This window comes from Rhinopithecus bieti, unplaced genomic scaffold (assembly GCF_001698545.2).
Source record: "Rhinopithecus bieti isolate Rb0 unplaced genomic scaffold, ASM169854v2 scaffold_947, whole genome shotgun sequence".
Taxonomy (NCBI): Eukaryota; Metazoa; Chordata; class Mammalia; order Primates; family Cercopithecidae; genus Rhinopithecus; species Rhinopithecus bieti.
Genome location: NW_016803664.1, coordinates 1,546,399 through 1,568,898, shown reverse-complemented (window position 1 = coordinate 1,568,898; position 22,500 = coordinate 1,546,399). Strand labels below are relative to the sequence as shown.

At 36.4% G+C, this 22,500-nt stretch overlaps 1 protein-coding gene across 1 annotated transcript in view; it reads right to left on the bottom strand.

The window, feature by feature from the left end:
- Window positions 1-22,500, bottom strand: part of ADAM10 (ADAM metallopeptidase domain 10) — a 163,701-nt gene that overhangs the window by 80,667 nt on the left and 60,534 nt on the right. The window contains exons 3-4 of the mRNA XM_017896388.1: window positions 12,932-13,050; window positions 9,820-9,978 (exon numbers count right to left, since the gene is read on the bottom strand). Of these exons, the coding sequence (XP_017751877.1) occupies window positions 9,820-9,978; window positions 12,932-13,050 (278 nt within the window). The remainder of the gene's footprint in view (window positions 1-9,819; window positions 9,979-12,931; window positions 13,051-22,500) is intronic.

The window sequence follows — 22,500 nt, the reverse complement described above, 5'->3', positions numbered from 1 at the left end:
TCATATGACCAAGACCTGTAACCTACTGGATTCAAAAGATAGGGAAGACTCATCAATACATAAACAGCAGTAAAGAGAGGATACCCAGAACTGTAAGGTCAGGAAAAAATTCTAGGGGATTACACTTAAGTTGCATTATCAGCTTGGAGGAGAGAGAATGTATATGCTGCATATGCTACTAGGTTAAATTTAAATTATTTGGGTATTTTGTTTGTCTTGTTTCCAAATGCCCCCTCTCTAGAGCTCAGGCAACAGAGCAAGGCTTTTTGGTCCTTAGTAGTTATTTCATCCCCTTGCCTCTTCAAAATTTATCTTCTCTTTAATCGACCAATACTTGATGAGTTAATACAAAAAACCTTATAGTAATTTTGTCTGTAGTAACCCAACCCAACTGTCCCTTAACAGGCAAATGTATTAATAAAATCATGGTATCCACACAACAGACTACTATTTATCAACAAAAAATTAACTTTTAATACATACAACATGGATGAATTCCAAAATACTTACGCTCAGTTAAAGCCAGATTTTCTTAAAGAGTACGTAATGTATAATTGCATTTATATAACATTTTAAAAAGTGCAAACTAACCTAGAGATCAGTGCAAGAGGGTAACAGGGAGTAGAGGAGAGAAGAATTACACTGAAAGCTTTTGGGGGTGATGGGCATGTTCACTATCTTAAATGCTATGATAGTTTTATAGACATAAGCATACGTTGAAAGTTATCAAATTATATACTTTATATATAAGCAGCTTATTGCTATCAATTTTCCCTCAATTAAGCTGTTAAAAGAGTAATACTGACTAAAGAGATGTGACAATCAAAGGCAATGTGTTGACCTGGATTAAATCCTGTATTTAAAAAAAAAAAAAAAAATAGGAGACATTTTTGTTAAGTAATTGGGGAAGTGTGTCCACAGACTATACACTAAAGTATTACTAAGTCAATATTTAATTTATAGGTCTAAGAGTATAAATCTATGTAACCTTTTTAAAGAGATATCTGGCAATATATACCAAAATGCAAATGTCTAACAATGCTACTTCTAGGAAATTAATCTTAAGAAAATAACCATAAAAATATTGAGGGGAGAAAATATGTGCAAGAATGTTACCTGTTGCAATTTTTAACAGTCAAAAAGAGGAAACAATCTACATATCCATTAGTTGGCAGGTTGGTAAATAATACACTTATCAAGGAAACAATAAAATTGTATGTAGCCATTTAAAGGAAAAATGTAGAGCTATGTTTATTGACACAGAAAGAGATCTAAGATATATTGTACACGAAATTTAAAATGGCATGTGAGATCTGAAGGGCTATTCACAAAAATGTTAATGGGGTGGATATAGTTCATCTTAATTTACTTAATTTACATAAAAGAATACTTAATTTACTTAAGCAAAATACTTAATTTACATATAAGAATAGCCATTTTATATAGTCATTTGGTAATCAGCACAAAATATTTTATTTTATTTTACTTTTATTTCTCTCAGCCATGATCAATCAAGATATTTCCACCTTTAAAGGAAAAGTAGTTTAGAACCATTAACTTTTAGAAGAGATAAGAGATATTAGCACCATGATCTAACACCCTCATTTTATACCTGAAGAAAACGAGACCAAGAAAAAGTACATTACCTGTATAAGGTTATAAAGCTATTTTAATGTATCACCTTGATTTTATTTCTAACTCTTTTCATACGTATGTCATGCCTCAGTTCTTTGACAATTACCTCCTGTGCCTTCTCCCTACCATGTACCATGACCACTAACTTGTATCGTCTTGAGCAAACAACTTAAAACCAAAAAACAGTTTTAACTAGTAGATCTACAAGCTTGCCTATAAAAAATGATTCTAAGAAGTCTCTAAAAGCTAAAACCAATAAAATCCACATCTGTGAATTCCAGACTTATGCTCAAATATAAACACAAGATAGCAAGACTGCTTTATGGAGATTTTCTATCTAATCCCCCAATTTATAAATCATGAACAGAATATAACATTTCTATAATAAACCAGATCTCACAATGTCTCTTTAGAAGCAGCTCTTTCCAGGGCCAGAGTCCTGGACCAATATCCTCAGGCACTCTTACAAGGTCACTGGTACAAACAACAATCTTTGAATTATGCTACAAGAGATGTGAAAGCCTGAGGTTTAGCTCCAAGTATCCCTAGGACATATACGTACACATACTCCTAAATGCTATTTCTTCTAGTTTTTCTATAACTTTTCACTCATAAGAGTTGAGCCTTGGCCAGGCATGGTGGCTCACACCTGTCACCTTAGCACTTTGGGAGGCCGCGGCAGGAGGATCACTTGAGCTCAAGAGCTCGACACAAGCCTGGCAACATAGTGAGACCTCTTTAAATATATATACATATTGTTTCCAGTGAGCCTAAAATATAAATTTGCCTTTTCAGTAGTAAATATGGCTCACCTTCAAAATCAATACCAAAAATAACTCTTTTTTTTTAAATCCTTACTGTCACTGTCTCTATTGTCATTAAGTTCTTGCCTTTTAGCAGCCTTTAAACTCTCCTAACTCAGAATGTAACAGAAATAAAGCACTGGAGTAGAACCCAGAAGACATGGATCCATGTCATACTGCACAAGTTTTAGAACTCTAGGCTTCAGTTTCCGTCATCTTTAGAGTGTTGAATTCTAGTGCATTTTACAATACTAAAATTATAAAATTTCTTATTCAATTTATCTGTAAAACACTTCAAACACTACAAAATCATGATAAGATAGTTCTCAAAAGAAAAAAACAAAAATTTCAAATATAATTTTACTTGTTAGGCTGACTTTCAAAGTTGCTTTACAACATAAAAGCTTTTTTTATTTTCAAATAATCATGTATTTCTGATAGCCATTACAGTACACTGACCTCCAAGGAGACAGTGCTGGGGCAAGTGACAGCCAGATGAGCACTAGGTGACTCTGTGCTTCTCTGAGGAAAAATAACTAAACTTGGTAAAAGAAGATCCTAAGAAGCCAAGAGGCAAAATGTCATCATATGCATTCTAGAGCAAACTTTCAGGACGAGAACAGGCAGCAGCACTCATGCTTCAGTTAACTTCTCAGAATTTTCAAAAAGTGCTCAGAGAGGTGGAAAACCGTATCTGCTAAAGAGAAAAGAAAATCTGAAGACATGACAAAGGGGGACAAGGATGGCTATTAAAGATAAATTTATATCCCTCCTAAAGAAGAAACAAAAAAGGTTAGGGAGCCCAATGTACTCAAGAGGGCTCCTTCAGTCTTTTTATTTTGTTCTGAATACTACCCAAAAATCTAAGGAGAATATCCAAACCTATCCATTGGTGATGTTCCAAAGAAACTGGGAAAGAAGTCGATAAGGTACATATGACAAGCAGCCTTATGAAAAGAAGGCTGTGAAGCTGAAGAAAAACTAAGAAATGGATATTGCTGCATACTGAGCTAAAGGAAGGCCTGATGCAGCAAAAAGAAAAAAAAGCAGAGGGGGAGACGTCAATGCTGAAAAAAAAAAAAGGAAGAGGAGGAAGGTGAGGAAGTTGAAAAGAATAAGGAAAAGGAGGACGAAGAGGATGAGGAAGAGGAGGAAGATGAAGATGATCATAAAGAATAAGCTGGTTCTAGCACAGTGTTTGTCCTTGTTTACAAATTATTTAACACCCCTATATACAACTCACTCCTTTTAAAGCCTTTAAAGGTAAGGCTTTGTTTTTAAACTGTACAGTTAACACGCTAACAGTTAACCACACTACCAAACGTGTCTCTAGATAGCCCATCCTTGAGAGTCAGTTGATGAGAGAGCAAAAAGAAAAAAAATACAGATAGATGGAAGGACAGACAGACAGACAGACAGCCCATCCTGGTGGTATTTTCAATAACCATTAACTTTGCCTAAATCAGTATGAGAGTTGTAAGCCAGCATGAAAATCTAAAACAGGTTCTTATTGGTGCACAGCACAAATGAGTTATATATGGAGATGGGAGTTTTTCATCTTCATTTCTCTCTGATGCAGCTTATACAAAATAAGTATTACTCTTAACTGAACTACCACTCTCGTCAATTGCCCACAAAAAAAACAAAGAAAAAAAGAAAAAGCTGCAGCTGTTTTTTATTGACACTGTAAATGCTTCTAACAACATTTTTTATTTTAAAAAATCTTATATTTCTGAAATATATGTCCTATTGTGTATTTTTCATTACAGCTAAAATATATGTCATTATCGATGTTTTAAGACAAATATATATGAATATACATGTATACATAAACATACATATATAACCAATCAGAAAAGAACCTGATCTAAAATTTTCAACTGTTATCCCATTTATATAAAGTTACATAATATGAAATGCATAGTATGCATAATATGAAAAGTCTAAGCATATTTTCTCCAGATTCTGCTAAAAAGAATTAAGTCCCTCACTGTCTCTTGCTTTTTTATTATTTTTTTTCTGAGACAGAGTCTCACTCTGTCACTCAGGCTGGAGTGCAGGTGATCTCGGCTCACTGCAAGCTCCGCCTGCCGGGTTCACATCATTCTCCTGCCTCAATCTCTCAAGTAGCTGGGACTACAGGCGCCCGCCACCACGACCGGCTAATTTTTTGTATTTTTAGTAGAGACGGGGTTTCACTGTGTTAGCCAGGATGGTCTCGCTCTCCCGACCTCATGATCCACCCGCCTCAGCCTCCCAAAGTGCTGGGATTACAGGCGGGAGCCACCAAGCCCGGCCACTATCTCTTTTTTTGTGACTTTTTTTTAAGTTTCCAATGTAGTATCCTACATTTCTAATTAAATATTATTCTTAAAATAACTCCCTTCTCAACTTTTTGGCTTTTGTGCCTGTGAGTTGTTTAGAAAAATTAATTTATACTTCCCTAGAGATTAACTCAGAAAAAAAGGAAAAGACAGTCAACAATACCACTAAATTTTTATATTTCTTTCAAATACTATCACTGTGCTTAAATAAGTTCAGTATTTAACATCAATGCTTAGTAAAGCATACAAATTAAAACATATAGTAGAGAGATTAATCAATACACTTGCAAGCACTGTGGGAGTTCAGAAGTCAAACAATCAGAGCACTCCACACCTCAACTTTTCAGCTGGCTACATAATTTGTCACAACTCAGTATGCTTATGCAGATTTCCAGTCTCCAGACTGGACCTAAGTATAGCCAGAATGCTTCTTAAAACAGTTTTCCTGTTAACATGTGAACGATAGAAACAATGCTAGCTATTATCAATACTTACCAATTCAATTATTTCTTCCCTCTTACATTCCTTCCTTTTGTCTCTGTCACTAACAGTGACACAAAACAACTTCAAAAGCACAATATGGAACTAAGTGACTTTTTAAAGGTTTTAGATGCAACATCCCGACATTTCCACAGATGAGGAAGCCTCTACATGAATGAAGAGGCCCCCATCTTGAAATGGTAAAATAAAGTTTAACAATCTTAATTTTTTAGAACAAGAAACAGGAAGTCTTCCCATTGAAGCACAAGAGAAAGAAGAAGTAAGTATAGGTATGGCTAACACACATTCTAAAAGTAAGGGTGTCCTACTACTATAAGGTATAGACAAATTCAGGTCGGGCGCAGTGACTCAAGCCTGTAATCCCAGCACTTTGGGAGGCCAAGGCGGGCAGATCGTGAGATCAAGAGATAGAGACCATCCTGGTCAACATGGTGAAACCCTGTCTCTACTAAAAACACAAAAATTAGCTGGGCGTGATGGCGCACGCCTGTAGTCCCAGCTACTTGGGAGGTTGAGGCAGGAGAATTGCTCAAACCCAGAAGGTGGAGGTTGCAGCGAGCCAAGATGGCACCACTGCACCCTAGCCTGGGTGACGGAGGCAAATTCAACCTCTCTGGGCTTTCCTATACCCCACAAAGGAAAATAAATAATAAATCTGAAATGAAAGCAATAAACTCAAATAACTTATTCGGCAGCTTTTAATATACAATTAAAATATATATTTTTAATTTGGAGATAAAGTATTTCTCTATAAGTATAGCATAAAAAAATTACTCAGACCTTTAGCTCTTGGATAGGTAGTATACAAAAAAGGTGCAAGGGAATTATTACAACTAAGAATTCCAAGCAATCATATAGTCAAATATTCCTAAAACCTGTTCATGTTAACAACGATACTATTCTAGTTTACGGAACAGTTTTTCTCAGTTTCTTTAAAATAAACTCTGCTAAGGAGCAGAGGACTAAGTGGTATTCTTACCTTGTCATTAACTGTTCACACTTCCATGTCCTAGGACAGAGTGTTTTTTACTACGTAAGTACAGAATTAAATAAGTATACATTTTAAGCTGATAACAATATGTAGCTATCACGATCACATCTAGAGAAATTATTAAGTATTTTCACTGAAAACTATCTCTGTGTTCTGGTACAGTCTCAGAAGCCATTCCCCAAGGTTCTGGAGAACAGCAGTATCATTTTTCATGGTGGTTCTATACATTTATGCCTTCAGTTGCAAAAACAGTCGCAAGAAGAGGGTAGCCAAATTCTCATCAGAAGCTATATCCAAGGTTAGTATGCCTCCCCTACCATTTGCTTCTTTTTGATAAGGATAACACATACAAGGATACCAAATTCAATTAAGAACATTCACAGTGATACAATCATGCAGTACTTTACTTGTGAAAATAAATTATTGGTACTTAAATCAATTATATAAAAATAATAATATACATTAAAGGGCATCCTTTCCCTTTTAGTTAGTTATAAAATAAACACTGCTAAATATATTAAGGAGAGATATATTGGCTTAAAACAGCAATAGATGCAAATGTATGATTTTAGAGAGGCTTACAGATTTCAGAAAAGCCCCAGAAATCCTTGAAGTAAAGGCAGTGAGAATTTACAGCTTTCTTCCATGAGTGAAGCAGAAGAGCACAGGGTAAAGAACAGGAGGTCCACAATCAAGTGACATAAGTTTTCTAAGCCTCAGTTTAAGCCTTCACCTATAAAGTGGGAATAATAGGTGTGCCAGTATCTCATAAGGTTATTGTGAGAATTCAATTCAATAATGCAAGTAAAGATTTTTATACAGTGTCAGGTATACATTAAGCCATAATAGTTACTCTTACTATTGCTCCTGCTACTACTTCTAGAACCTGTCATATTCTACACAGAGAATTTAAAGAACCAATCAAAGTAATTATTAAATTTAGTGAGCCCTCCTGTTTTTGTTTGACACGAAAAGTAAGGGTAGTTTCCACATTTTAAATGGCTAAAGAAAAAATCAAAAGAATGGTATTTTATGTCATATGAAAAATATATGAAATTAAAATTTTAAGTGTCTATGAAGTTTTATTAAAAACAGCCATGCTAGCTGGGAGCAGTGGCTTATGCCTGGAGTCCCAGCTACTCACAGGGCTGAGGTAGGAGGATCATTTGAGCCCAGGAGGTTGAGGCTATAGTGAGCTATGATCACACCACTGCACTCCAGACTGGGCAACAGGGCAAGGCTCTGTCTCCAAAAAAAATAGATAAATAAATAATAATTTTTTTAAAGCCCATGTTTATTCATTTATGTATTTCTTTGGCTGTTCTTGTGCTACAATGGCAGAGCTGAGTAGCTGCAATAAAACATACAGCTCTCAAAGCCAAAAAATATTTACTATCTGTCCCTCTACAGAGAATTTCCCAACCATGATACAGAATAGAAATATAGCAACTATTTAGACTAAAAGACTAATACATGGATGTTTTCTTGTCTTAAACCATGGTTCACTTGACAGATTTTAGATAGTTTTCAAAACCAATTGTCTAAATTTGTAAATGTTAAAAACTCTGTTTAAGGCTATTCCTTCCGTACTTCCATCCTCACATCCTACAATTCCAATTACCTGAGAAGTAAATAAAAACAAATAAAATAAAACAAATAAAATCACCTTAAAGATGGCTGCTTTTAAATTCTAACACCACCATTGATACTTAATAATAAAAGAACATTAAAAGGTCTCCTTACCACAAACATATATTTACTTAAACAAGTATAAAATAAAAGCTGGTATCAATGGTAAAGCATTTAAACGCCAAAAAGAACAAAAAATCAAGTAACATGCAGTGTCATTCATCCTCCAAGCTAACTTATCATCTTTAGGGGAAAAAAAAGATTGACACCTATTAAGATATTTGGAAATTACTGTTGGATGCAATATGTGAAAAATACAATTATATTACAAGAAATAAATAAAAGTGGAAAAAAATATTCTTAAACTACACTCAAGTAGATAACAGAAGAAGGAAAACGAGAGACAGGCACAGTAAGAGAAGTCAAAACAGGCAGAACAAATACAGTAGAGGGCACTGATAGGAAGTAGAAAGCAATGGAGAAAGTACAATTACAATATGATAGAAAGGAAAAAATAATCTGGCAGATACTCTTTTCCTCTCCTTCCTTCCTCAAAAGGTTTTACTTAATTTTGATAAAACATTCTAGAAAAATATTCCAATATTTCATTAAGTATTTATGAAAAACCTGCTGCACAGACAAATGATACCTGGAATATTAAAGGAGCCAAAGAAACAGAAACTATATCTGGAGAACTTACATACACCCTGACAGGAGAGGTAATCCTGCAAAAAAAGGTTAAATTACTAAGAAAATTACAAAACAAGACACAAACCAGGTAAATAATAATTTTGTCAGCAGAAAGAAAAGAAAGCAAAGGAATGCATATTCCTACTTATGAAGGAGAATGATAGCTTAGAGCTTGAAAAGAAAGGTAGAGTTTGAAATACCAGGAGTTAAAACTGGAAAAGGAATCAAACAGAGATGAATGAAAATACAGGCAAGTAGCATTGATAAGCTTATGATATAACAAGTAGCTAAAAATCATAAATGCATCCTACCTAGAATACGTATGCTATTTTCTATAGTAATCTAGCAGCAGAGATAACGAGCAGTTGGACAGATGAAGTACAGAAACTGTCAGAGCTGATGGAGCAAAAAGTCAAAATGGTTAATGCTTGTCAGTGTATCACTAGGGGTGAGAATAAAATCATTGACAATAAATTCCTGTCTATACAAAGGAAAACTTACGTAGGAAGAAGCTGCCAAGTTAGGAAAGTAGGCAAAAATTGAGAGAATAGTCTAATTACAGTCAAAAAATAATAAATGAGTATTCAAGAGCTATATAAATTCGAGAAATGTATTTCTGTGGTACTTCAAAGAAGCATTTCCAGTAACTGGATAACTGTAGATATACGGACAATATAATTAAAAGGTAAAGTCTAAATACATTTTCTATTCGTAAAACAAAAATATCATCATATAAAGATGGCAGAGAACAAAATCCATGATAAAGTTGGACTCTTGAGGTCAAGTCATTAAGATTCCAAAAAGAAATACTCAATGGACTTAAAAATTACAAAAATACCTAAAATATTCCTTAAACACTACACAAATACCCACACTGAAATTTACGTAAGAAGTAATGATGCTCTTCTACCTTCAGTAGGCCACACACACAAAGGTATTAGCATTACACAGACTGGCTGATGTCAAAATATACAATTTCCAGTTCAGTCAGATTTGGTTGACTCACACAGTTCAAACAGAATTAGTTGTGTCATATCAACGAAGCAGTACTGGCAATGGATTGACAAGGAAATTGTCTCATTACATATATCTACTATTCCTTAAATAGCAATTGCTAGTAAAAACTATGTTCTAGCCTGATTAGTAACTCAGGAAAGACAACAGCTAATGCTTCATTTGTCTCCACATAGTTTTAACTATTACATGCCTTTTGAAAAAGGCTACTTGATAAAATTTAAGTACTTACTAATATCATCTTCATGATAAATGACAGAGTGAAATGGCAGAGTTCGGTCTTTAATATATCTCTCTGCTGGCTCAACATAAAATGTGCCACCACGAGTCTGGATGAATCCTTCAAATCTTCCATCAATAACAGACCCATGGCTAAAACTTCCTTCTTCACCTATTAATGAAAGCAACAAATTCTTGACAATTTAATTTGCACATGAATGTTAAATTTGTTCATATATATGTGTATATACGTGTGTGTGTGTATATATATATACACATGCATACATATATACACATATATATGGTTAATTCCTGAATACAAATTTACCATGGAAACTTTCACATAAAATATATCAAGTAGAATGTGAAATGTGAACAGCAACTGGTATTTAGTTAAAACATATACAACTACTAACAACAGCAATGAAAAATAGAGTATTTGCCTTGTTACCAATCACATTCCTTGCATCTAGCTCAGTGCCTAGCATGTATGCAATAGTCATCAACAATTGTAAACTGGCCCAGCACAGTGTGGTTCACACCTATAATCCCAGCACTTTGGGGGTCTGAGGCGGGCAGATCACTCAAGGCCAAGAGCTCGAGACCAGCCTAGCTAACATAGTGAAACCCTGTCTCTACTAAAAACAGAAAACATTAGCTGGGCCTGGTGGCACAACGCCTGTTAAGTCCAGCTACTAAGGAGGCTGGGGTAGATGAATCACTTGAACCCTGGAGGCGGAGGTTGCTGTGAGCTGACATGGCACCACTGAACTCCAGCCTGGGTGACAAGAGCAAGACCTTGTCTCAAAACAAAACAAAACAAAAAACAAAACAAAACAAAAAACAAAACAAAACAAAACAATTAACAGTTAAATTAATTTAAACTTAAAAGCAAGCAAGCAACCCACTGATAAAATATACACTTTCAGAATAAAGACATCCAAAGCATCTTTTGAAAATTTTGCTACAGGTACCACAAGAAAAAAAGCTCCTTTCCCATCTGATATACTGCAAATGGGCCAGGCCTTTTGGCTTCTGCGCTATGCTTAGGGGTTTTGTGTTTTGTTTTGTTTTGCTTTGCTTTTGAGACAAGGTCTTGCTCTGTCACCCAGTCTGGAGTGCAGTGACACAAGCTTATGGCTCTGTGCAGCCTCAACCTCCTGGGATCAGGCACTCCTCCCACCTCTGCCTCCCCAGTAGCTGGGACTACAGGCGTGCACCACCACCTCCAGCTAATTTTTGTATCTTTGGTAGAGATGGGGCCTTGCTATGTTTCCCAGGCTTGTCTGGAACTCCTGGGCTCAAACAATCCACCTGCCTCGGCCTCCGAAAGTGCTGGGATTACAGGCCTGAGCCACCACGCCCAGCCTATAAATACACTTTTAAACAGAACAGTGTCAAATATTTCAGAGGAACTTTGAACAAAACTATACCAACAGTACTTTTAAAGATACAGGACAAAAATTTGTAATACTATCCCATCAATTATACTTCTCCAGTGAAAGGAAATAATAGGAAAAAAAGTACTTTTGGTTTTTAATATAATCACCACGAAAATGTGAGCACCAAAATCAAATGACATAAAGGGTGAAAGTAGAGGGAGAGGGCTTTACACCTTGAAGTTACCCATTACAATTCTCTCATTAAAATAAAAATCAGGCCTTCCACAATTTCTAAGTTGTAGAGTAACATTAATTAGTTGCCTTTGCATTAGTCATAGACTGGAGGTAAGAGCTCAAGACACTGGTATTTTAAGTAATTTTTTTTTTTTTTTTGGAATAAAGAAACAGGGGCTCTGTCTATCACCCAGGCTATAGTGCAGTGGCACAATCATAGCTCACTGTAGCCTCAACCTCCTGGGCTCAGCAATCATCCCACTTCAGCCTCCCATCTAACTGAAATTACGGGTTTGCCACCACAACTAATTTTTTTTACGTTTTTTAGAGTAAAGGTCTCACTACATTGCCCAGGCTGGTCTCAAACTCCAGGTCTTAAGCAATCCTCCTGCCTCAGACTCCCAAAGCACTGGGATTACAGGTTTGAGTGCTACCATGCCTGACCTAAATAACATGATTTTTATCTGCAAATTCATTTACAGCCTTGTACTTTTCTTGATCTCATCACCTAGCAAAAAAGGGCAGGAACTACTAAGTTATTTGCCCAGCAAGATAAATAATCAAGAAGATAATAGAACACTAAGGTTTGACATTGAAAATTTACTGATGAAAAATGCTTTATTTTGGTTACAGAATTGTAAGAGTACAAAAAAGCTAAAGAATTTATTAGGTTTATTCTACAAATGAGGAAGTTTAAGTATAGAAATGCCTCATCTGGCACAATCAAAAAATGAGAAAAAATTCTTCAAGCACTTAATTTTTCATGTTATTATTTTCAGTAGAAACCACTCTCACAGAAATAATCTCAGTTTAACACCATCTTAACTGAGAATCATCTTGAATACTTATTAATATACAGTTACAAAACAACGACATTTTGCCTCTCTCCAACGCCCCCAGAATATTTTCATTTTTTAAGCTTTTTTATGATTTCTATAATTGTTCTGTTCTTTCAACACTACTAGTAGATGTAACTTTCTATTGGGTTAAGTGTGCCACTGATGCTCCCCAATATGCACTTTTAATTTGATGCAGTAAGAGAAATTTGTTAGAACTGTGAATAAAGCAAATAGATTCTGAGGAAGCAGGGCCTCGGGAGGACTTTCCTACAGATAACTTTGTTACATTATCTTTGGCTAAGATAATCTTTACTGCTTCCTTTTAGACTTTTCCTGTTTTCTCATAAAACACAGCAAAGTTACTATTAATTTCTTACTTGGAAAATCCGAAAATTATAGAAGTCATTAAAATTTTTGAAAATTCTAATAGTTTAAAAGTACTGAGTCAAAATTTCATACCTTTCAGAAGCCAGATATTTCATAATTCACTATTAAACATACATGTAAAGATAGGTTCAAACATTACTTCATTTCTCAAAGACCCTTCATGATGAATTCAATCTCCTCTGGATTTATAACCTTTTCTGAAATATCTGCTTACACTTCAAAATAAGTATCTTTGTGTAGAAAAAAAAATGAAAGAAAAAGGGTTCTGTTAGGTCCAACTTACCATAAATATGTCCAGTGTAAATATGAGAGGTATCATAATCAAGTACTTTATTTGATGTTTCTACTTTAAATTCATCACTGAAAAGGGAAGTGTCCCTCTTCATTCGTAGGTTGAAATGTCTGTAAAATGGGATGGGAAGGGGGGAAAACTGAAATTAAAAAGATCCAAATTTTGAACAATTATTTCTTATTTTTAAAAGTCTATAAAATGTGGACTGTTATGAAATTTGTCTATTTGTGAAATATGCTGACCAAGATTTTTAAATAAACATTCTGCTCTAAAAGTCAACTTAGTAGCTGTGGTAGGACTCTAAATAAGATAAATTAAACAGTAACTGTCTAGGATATTAAAAATAAATGCCTATAGAGTGATTCTCACATAGTAAAACAAGATATTCAAACAGCAACTGAGTTACTTGGAGATTAAAACAGTCTTCCTGACCCAATTACTATTATTTACCACTGCCTGTCTTCTCTTTCTAGTAATTCTGTAGCTTTGCTATTCTCCCCTACTTTCTACAAGTCAAATAAGAAAATACATAAGAAAGCAGCAATATATATTGGGTATTTAACATCTCTTCTCAGAAAGACAAGTGTGTATGCTCTTTGTTTTACCCTGGGGCTTCTAATTGTTGCAAATTACATAAATCTTCCAAAATTCAATTTGGGAACCCCGAAAGACCAGGATAATGGCTGAAATCAGAGGAATTTTACTCCTCTACATAAAAAAAGGGAAAGATCAAAATACTGAAGTAAAATTAATTGAAGATACGACAAAAATCTAGAGTTTAGAATCAAATTGGAATCAAATCTTAAGCCTAGAATTTACTAGCTCAGATTCCTGTCTGTGAAACAAAGGTAATAAATTCTATATATGTTGCAAAATTACTTTAAATATTAGAGATTATAATGTATATAAAGTCATAACAGTACCTGGCACACTGGAGATACATGATAAAACGGCAACAAATTAGCTAACATTACTCAACTCTTAAAAGTATATCAAGTCTTTTACAATTGCTATAGAAGTCTGAACATAATGGAATTTCTACTCAATTTTGTTGACAATTACAACAAAACATTATGTTCTTTTTTTTACATATATATATTTTGCAGAGTACTATAAGAACCTTGTTTTTTTAAATAATAAAAATTTGTAACACATTAAGTTGTATGGGGAAACATAATGTCACTTCACACATTTGTGACATGAATAAATTGGTACAATATGGTGGGAAAACTAGTTTAAAAAATTCAAATTACAAATGCACATAGCCTTTGATACAAGAATTCCACTTCTAGAAATTTATCTTATATATACTTTGACGTAAGTGAAATTACTTCCATACTACAAAGAATGTGGCATAAGAAATATAAAGTTGAGCCAGGTGCAGTGGCTCACGACTGTAATCCCAGAACTTTGGAAGGCTGAGGTGGGTGGATCACCTGAGGTCAGGAGTTCAAGACCAGCCTGGCCAACATGATGAAACCCTGTCTCTACTAAGAATACAAAAATTAGCCAGGCATGGTGGCTTGCACCTCCAGATCCAGCTACTGGGGAGGCTGAGGCAGGAGAACTGCTTGAACCTGGGAGAGGTAGGTTGCAGTGAGCCAAGATCATGCCACTGCATTCCAGCCTTTGGGAGGCCGAGGCAGGCAGATCATGAAGTCAGGAGATCAAGACCATCCTGGCTAAGACAGTGAAACCCTGTCTCTACTGAAAATACGAAAAATTAGCTGGGTGTGGTGGCGGGCGCCTGTAGTCCCAGCTACTTGGGAGGCTAAGGCAGGAGAATGGCGTGAATCCTGGTGAGGCAGAGCTTGCAGTGAGCTGAGATTGTGCCACTGCACTCCAGCCTGTGTAACAGAGCAAGATTTCATCTCCAAAAAAAAAAAAAAAAAAGGTGCAAAAAAAAGAAAGATACAGTTCTGTGTAGAGAATTTCTGAGGAAGATACACATTATCAGAATGTGCATCAAATTTCTTGACAGATACACAATAAATTAATAACAATGGTTATCCACAAGAACGGAAAGTGGGCGACTGGGAAATAAGACAGGGGAGGATACCTCATTGTATATCTTTTGTGCCATTTAAATTTTAAAATATATGAACATATTTCTTATTCAAAAAATAAAACGTAAATTAAAATAACACCTTAAGACACAAAACAAAAACTACTGCTCTTTGGACAGATGAATCAATTCTGACTTTCAAACTACTAACTTGGAAATAAACAAGTTTTGTTGTGTACAATGGTGGAGAAACCATTACTGGATTTGCCTGTCAACCTGAAAAACACAGCTTTTCAGTTATATAAATGAAACAACTGCTTTCAGACAACAGACAACAAGCAGTGAAGGACTATGATTTAAGAAAAAAGGAACATTCAACAATGAGAAAGAACTCCAGAAATCTGCACAGGCGTTCAACTGTAGTCTCTGGCTCAATACTATCATGGATGCATAAAGAGAGACTCCACAAAGGTGGGTCAAAAAATAACTATTGGCGAGCTGTTAGTTGACCAACTAATGGATCTTGCAAGAGACACTGATACATTTAAGATCTAATCAAGCACAGAAGACAGACTTTGTTGCCATTTAATAGAGAACCCAGAAAAGCCACTCCTTGGAAACAGGAACAAACTATTCCTAGAATAAAGGCTACTTCAAACCTATCCTAACAAAGCTTAAAAACAAGGCTCAAAAGGGTCAAGCTGATCCACAACTTGCTCAACTATCTAACAAAACAAAACTCCATACTTTTTTTAAAAAAATACAAACAGTTAAACTGTGGTATATCCATACAATAGGATAGACTATAGCAATAAAAAGGAACAAACTATTGATAAACACAACAATCTGTACAAACTTCAAAAAAATTATGCTGAGTGGAAAAGTCAATCTCAAAAGATACTACCTGCATAATATGATTCATGCAACAATCATGAAACAATCTAATTACAGAGATGGAGAACCAATTAATGGTTGTTAAGGATTACAGACGAGGGAGCAGATGAACATGGCCATAAAGGGATAGCACAAAGGAGTCTGGTGTTGCTACCACTGAGTATCTTTGATGGTAGGGATAATTACACAAGACTACCCATGAGACAAAATTGCACAGAATTACACACAGGCACACACACATGCACGTACATGTAAAACTGATGAAGTCCACATAAACTCTAAGCATTGTACCAATATCAGTCTTGGTTTTGATGTTGTAGTATAGCTACACAAATTGTGAACACTGAGGGAGACTGAGGGAAAGATGTCCAGGACTTCCCAGTACAAACTCCTGTGAATCTACAATTATTTTTAAATTAAAAGTTTTTTAAAAATCCAGACACAGGTGGGCACAGTGGCTCACACCTGTAGTCCCAGTATTTTGTGAGGGCAAGGTGGGAAGGATCGCTTGAGCCCAGGAGTTTGCAATAAGCCTGGGCAATGTAGCAAGACTCCATCTCTAATTTAAAAAACAACAACAACAAAAACAACAACAAAGAGACACTAAGTATTAATCAAAATGTGAAATATCCCATTAAAAACCACTAACTATAAAAAAAACTAAGGGGAAAAAAACCAAACCACTAACTATAAAGAAATGTGACGAAGAAGAAAATTAGTCCAAAAAAAAAACTCAGAATGAGAGATAATGGAATTAGCAGACAAGGATTTAGTGTCTTTATATTGTAAATATGTTAAAAAAAAATTATCGGGAAAATATAAGCATAATAAGGAAAAACCAGAAACTGTAGAATGAGGGCAGGGGAGGGACAGGCAAGGGAGGAGAGAGGGAAAGGGACAAGAGGGGAGGAAACTTCCAGAATTGGAAAATGTAATTTCTAAAATGGAAAAAAAAATTATAAATATATATCTCACTGGACTGACTTAAGAGCAGATGAGATACTACAAGAAAGAATATCAGTGAACTTGAAGACAGGGGAAAAAAAATATCTAACTTGATGTTCAGAGAGACAAACAGTTTAAAAAAAAAAAAAAAAAAAAACCCCAGAGCCTCAGTAACCTATGAGACAGTAAATAAAGAAGGGAGAGGAGACAGAAAAAAAAAAAAAAAAAATTGATGAAATGATAAAAAAAACTTCCAAATTGATAAAACTCTAAACACAAGTCTAAGAAGCTCAACAAACACCAAGAAAGATACACACAAAGAAAAACCCACAAGACACACCACAGTCACTGCTGAAAATCAGTGTTAAAGAGAAAATCTTAAAATCCATCAAAAAGAGACTGATTATATGCAGAATGACTGATGATTTAATATTAGAAATAATGCAAGCAGGCCGGGTGTGGTGGCTCACGCCTGTAATCCTAGCACTTTGGGAGGCCAAGGCGGGCAGACTGCCTGAGCTCAGGAGTTCAAGACCAGCCTGGGCAACATGGTGAAAGCCTGTCTCTACTAAAATACAAAAAATTAGCCGGGCATGGTGGCATGCACCTGCAGTCCCAGCTACTTGGCAGGATGACGCAGAATTGCTTGAACCCAGGAGGCAGAGGTTGCAGTGAGCTGAGATCATGCCATTGCACTCCAACGTGGGCGACAGAGCAAGACTGTCTCCAAAATAATAATAATAATAATAATAACAATAATAATGCAAGCTAGAAATTATTGGAGTAACTTTTTTAATGCTGAAAGAAAAACAATGTCAATCCAAATTCTATACTCAATAAAAAAGATCATTCAAAAATACACTGTCAATGAAGAATGAAAAAGAAAACATCATTATAGTACTGTAGATATTAAGAGTAATAAAGTAATATTATGAGCATAATGAAATAAATTCAATTGCTTAGATAAAATAAACTACTTAAAAGATACAAATTATGAAAACTATCACAAAATATAGAAAATCTGAATAAGCCCCTTTCTACTGAATAAAATGAATCCACGATTTAAAGCCTTTCCACAAGGAAAATACCAGGGCCAGATGGTTCCCCTGATGTCCTATAAAACTATTTTAAGAAAAGAGGAGGGAAGAGTACTCAACTCATTTTATGTGGCTCACATTACCCTAATCCCAAAACCAAAGACAGACCAAAAAAGACAGACTGATATTCCTTATAAACATAAACACAAAATGAGAAAACTGAACAAAGTAATAAAAGGAAAATACATCATAAGCAAAAGAAGTTGATTCCAGTAATAAGAGGCTGGTTTAACATCCTAAAATCATCAATGTAATTCACCACATTCAAAGGGGAGAAAAGCCACAAAATCATCTCATTAGGTACAGAAAAAGCATCTAACAAATTTTAGCACCCATTCATGATCAAACTCTCAACAAACCAGGAAGAGACAGGAACTTCCTTAACCCGATAAAATGCATCTACAAACTCCATTCAACATCATACTTAAAGGTGAAGGACTGAATGCTTCTCCCCTAAGATTGGGAGTAAGGCAAAGATGTTCACACTTGCCACTTTCATGCAACTCTGTAACATTCAATATGATGTTACAGATACCATAACAAGCCAAGAAAAATAAATAAAAGAGACAGTTTGGAAATGGAGCAATAAAACGGCCTTTATTTACAGACAATATTATCTTCTATGTAGCAAATCCTAAGAAATCTACCCAAAATCTACTGGAATAAATGAGTTTAACACAAAGTAACAAGATACGAGACTAACATACAAAAATAAAATAGTAGGGCTGGGGGTGGTGGCTCACGCCTATAATCCCAGTACTTTGGAAGGCCAAGGCAAGAGGATCACTTGAGCCCATGAGTTTGAGAAAAGCCTAGGCAACATAGCAAGATCTTGTCTCTACGAAAAGTTTTAAAAATTAGCCAGGCATGGTGGTATGTGGCTGTAATCCCAGTTACTCAGGAGGCTGAGGTGGGAGGATCTCTTGAGCACAGGAGATCAGGGCTTCAGTGAGCTATGATCATGCCGCTGCACTCTAGCCTGGGCGACAGAGCAAGACTCTGTCTCAAAAAAAAATAAAATAATACGTTGTGTATTAGCAGCAAACACTGTTAGATGAAATTTAAAAAACAATCTCATTTACAATAGCAATTTTATACTACTTAAGAATCAAGATGTTCAATGCCTCTAGTGAAATCAATGAAATACTCTGAAGGAAACTAAAGACCACCTAAGTAAATGGAGAGATACATCATGTCCATGAATGTGAAGACTCCACAGTATTAGAATGTCAACTGTACCCAAATTAATCTACAGATTCAACATAATCTCAATCAAAATCCCAGCAAGTTTTACTGTAGAAACTGAGAAGGAATTCTAAAATGTATATGGGAATGCAAAGGACCTAGAATAGCAAAACAATTCTGAAAAAAAAGATGACTGACACTATTAGATTACAAGACATTATGCCAGTTATCAATTTATTGCCTCCGGGTTCCTCCTAATCTACACTTCACTGCCTTCTTGGACCCTGTAAACATTTCTCTTTTTGCCAGCTAGTGATAAGCTTTGTCAAGAGATGGCTCTGAAGTAGTACTTTTCTTTCTGGTTTCAGGGTGCTTCTGTTCCAGCTACCAGAGACATGCAAGTGATACACCCTGTGGCACTCACCCTTCAGCAAAATTTGTTGCCAGTTTTGACTGGTGGTTCCCTACCTACCAATACCGGCCTACCAACTGTGGACCAGCTCTGGCCCAGGGAAGAAGTTCTCTGATGAGCTGCCACATCCTTGCCAGTAATTTCTGAATCCCAACTTCAAAGAAAGGATCCCTATCCAAATTTGTCTCTTTGGTAAATGTCTCTCAGCTCTAGGGTATTTTTTAGAATTGTTTTTCCTTCATCCTCTTTTAGTCGCTAATCCCCAGAAATAATAATTCTTTGTGTTTTTCTTACTGTATAAAAACAGCATATTCTTTATTTTGCATTCTTTAATTTCAGAACAAAATAAACAACAACAAAAAAAACATGATACACAACATCCAATTCTGCTGTCAAAGTAGGGAGAGAATGGGGTTTGACGCCCTTGTTTCCTGCCTTAGACACAAGGACTGGAAAGAAAAAATTACCAGATATCAGCAGAGAGAGCCAGGTGGGACAGGACCACTCAAAGCTGCAGTGGGAGCCACGGGGCACAAGGTTTCCAAGTATAAACTCTTAATCTACTTCTTCCCTGTGAGACACATCCTCATCGCCCCCAAGGGAGGTGATTCTCATCAGGAACAGCAACACTGAGTTCCTCCATTGCCACTTCATCTTCATCAATAGCTAACCTAGCTTGATCATGTGGTAGATGCAGGTGGATGGGCCTGAGGATCCTCAAGGGAGAAGCCAGAAGACAGCAGTGTGGTTTCAAACAGCAGCACCACCAGGTCACCGACAGCCTTGTTGTTCTTGTCTGCCTCAGCCTTCTGCTGCAGTGTCTCCACAATGAGGTGGTTGGGGTTGATCTCTAAGTGCTTTTTAGCCATTATACAACCCATGATAGAGTTGTCCCAAAGCGCCCGGGCTTTCATGATCCACTTCATATTGGCTATCTAGCCATAGGTGCTGGTCACAATGTGGCAGGGTGAAGACACAAGCCTACTGGAGATTGTCACCTTCTCAACCTTCTTATCTAAGATTTCTTTCATGAGCCTGCAGAGGTTCTCAAACTTCACCTTGTTCTCCTCCATTTTCTTCTTCTCCTCCTCATCCTCAGGTAGCTCTAGACCCTTCTTGGTAACTGAGACCAGGCTCTCCCCATCAAATTCCTTGAGCTGCTGCACACAGTACTCATCAATGGGCTCACTCATATATAGTACCTCGAAGCCCTGCTTCCACACTTGCTCCACAAAAGCAGAGTTGGCCACCTGCTCTTTGCACTCACCAATGATGTCATCGATGGACTTCTGTGCTTCCTTCATGCAAGACACATACTCTGACAGAGATGTCATCTCATCTCCAGACTGGGAGGTGTGAGACCACAGCAGTTCAGACAGGTGTCGCCAGTTAATGGAGTCCTCATGGATTCCAAGCCACGAGATTTTAGAGAATGCCTCATCTAATTTCTAGTTATTCTCCTTGTCTTCTGCCAGCCCAGAGACGCTCAAGCCACTTCTTCTTCTTCTTTTTTTTGTTTTTTTTGAGACAGAGTTTTGCTCTGTCACCCAGGCTGCAGTGCAGTGGGGTGATCTTGGCTCACTGCAACCTCCGCCTCCCAGGTTCAAGCAATTCTCCCGCCTCAGCCTCCCAAGTGCCACCAAGCCCAGCTAATTTTTGTATTTTTAGTAGAGATGGGGTTTCACCATGTTGACCAGGCTGGTCTTGAACTCCTGACCTCAGGATTCAATCTTGGGCTTTTCTTTGTCATCTTTATCTTCCTCTTCTTTCTCACCTTTCTCTTCCTCATCATCACTGATTTCCTTCTCTGGTTCCTTCTCCCAAAAAAGGGTGATGAGACAGCCCATGAACTGAGAGTGCTTCTTCACTATTTCTTTGACCCACCTCTCTTCTAAGCACTCTGTCTGACCTTCTTTAAGGTGAAGGATCACTTTGGTATCCCTGCCAATGGGCTCACCATGGTCAATAAGTAAATGAAGGAACTCCCAGCAGAAGATGCCCAGGAATACTGTTCTTCGTCATTGTGCTTTGTGATGGCTACTTTCTCTGCCACTAGGTAGGTAGAATAAAACCCAACACCAAATTGCCCGATCATGAAGATTTCTGCACCAGACTGAGAAGCCTCCATAAATGCTTTAGTACCAGACTTAGCATAAATGGTTCCCAAATTATTTATGAGATCAGCCTTGGTCATGCCAATGCCCGTGTCCACCAAAGTCAGAATGCAATCCTGAGGGTTGGGGATGATGTCAATTTTCAGTTCTTTACCACCGTCCACCGTGGAAGGGTCTGTCAGGCTCTCCGTCAGAAGCATTAGAGATCAACTCCTGAAGGAAAATCTCGTTGGAATAGAAGGTATTGATTACAAGAGACATGACTTGGGCAATTTATGCCTAAAAGGCAAAAGTCTCCACCTCCCCTTCTCCATGGTACACCTACCTCCTCAGGCATCTTGAAAGGAAAAGGCTCGTAAGTACTAGAGAGCAAGGTGGGCTGGGTATCCAAAATGCGCATGGCACCAAGGCTAAATGGGGGTGACTCAATAGCTAATTCTTTATACTAAAATTTCATTCTTCAAATTACTGTATGGATTCTGCCTCACAAATGGACCTTGCTTAGCACATGTACCATAAAGCTATAATAATCAACAGTGGCATAAAAATATAGACAGATCATTGAAATGAAAGACCTAAGAATATATAAACAGGTCTCAACATATATAGACCAAGGTAATTCAATGAAGAATGGATAGTTTTTTCAAAAAGTGATGCTAAAAATTTGGTATCCACGTGAAAATATTACCCTTAACCCTTACCTCTATCATAAAGAAAAACTGAATTGCAATACAGACTTACATGTAAAACTATAACTGGAAACATCTAGAAGAAAACTGTCATGGCATTGGTAGTCAATGCTATCTTAAGAAACAAAAGCAAAAACCATAAAAGAAAAAAATTTTTTCATTAAAAGGGCTTCTTAAAATTTAAAGCTTCCACCCACTGAGAAATAGTTAAAAAAAAAA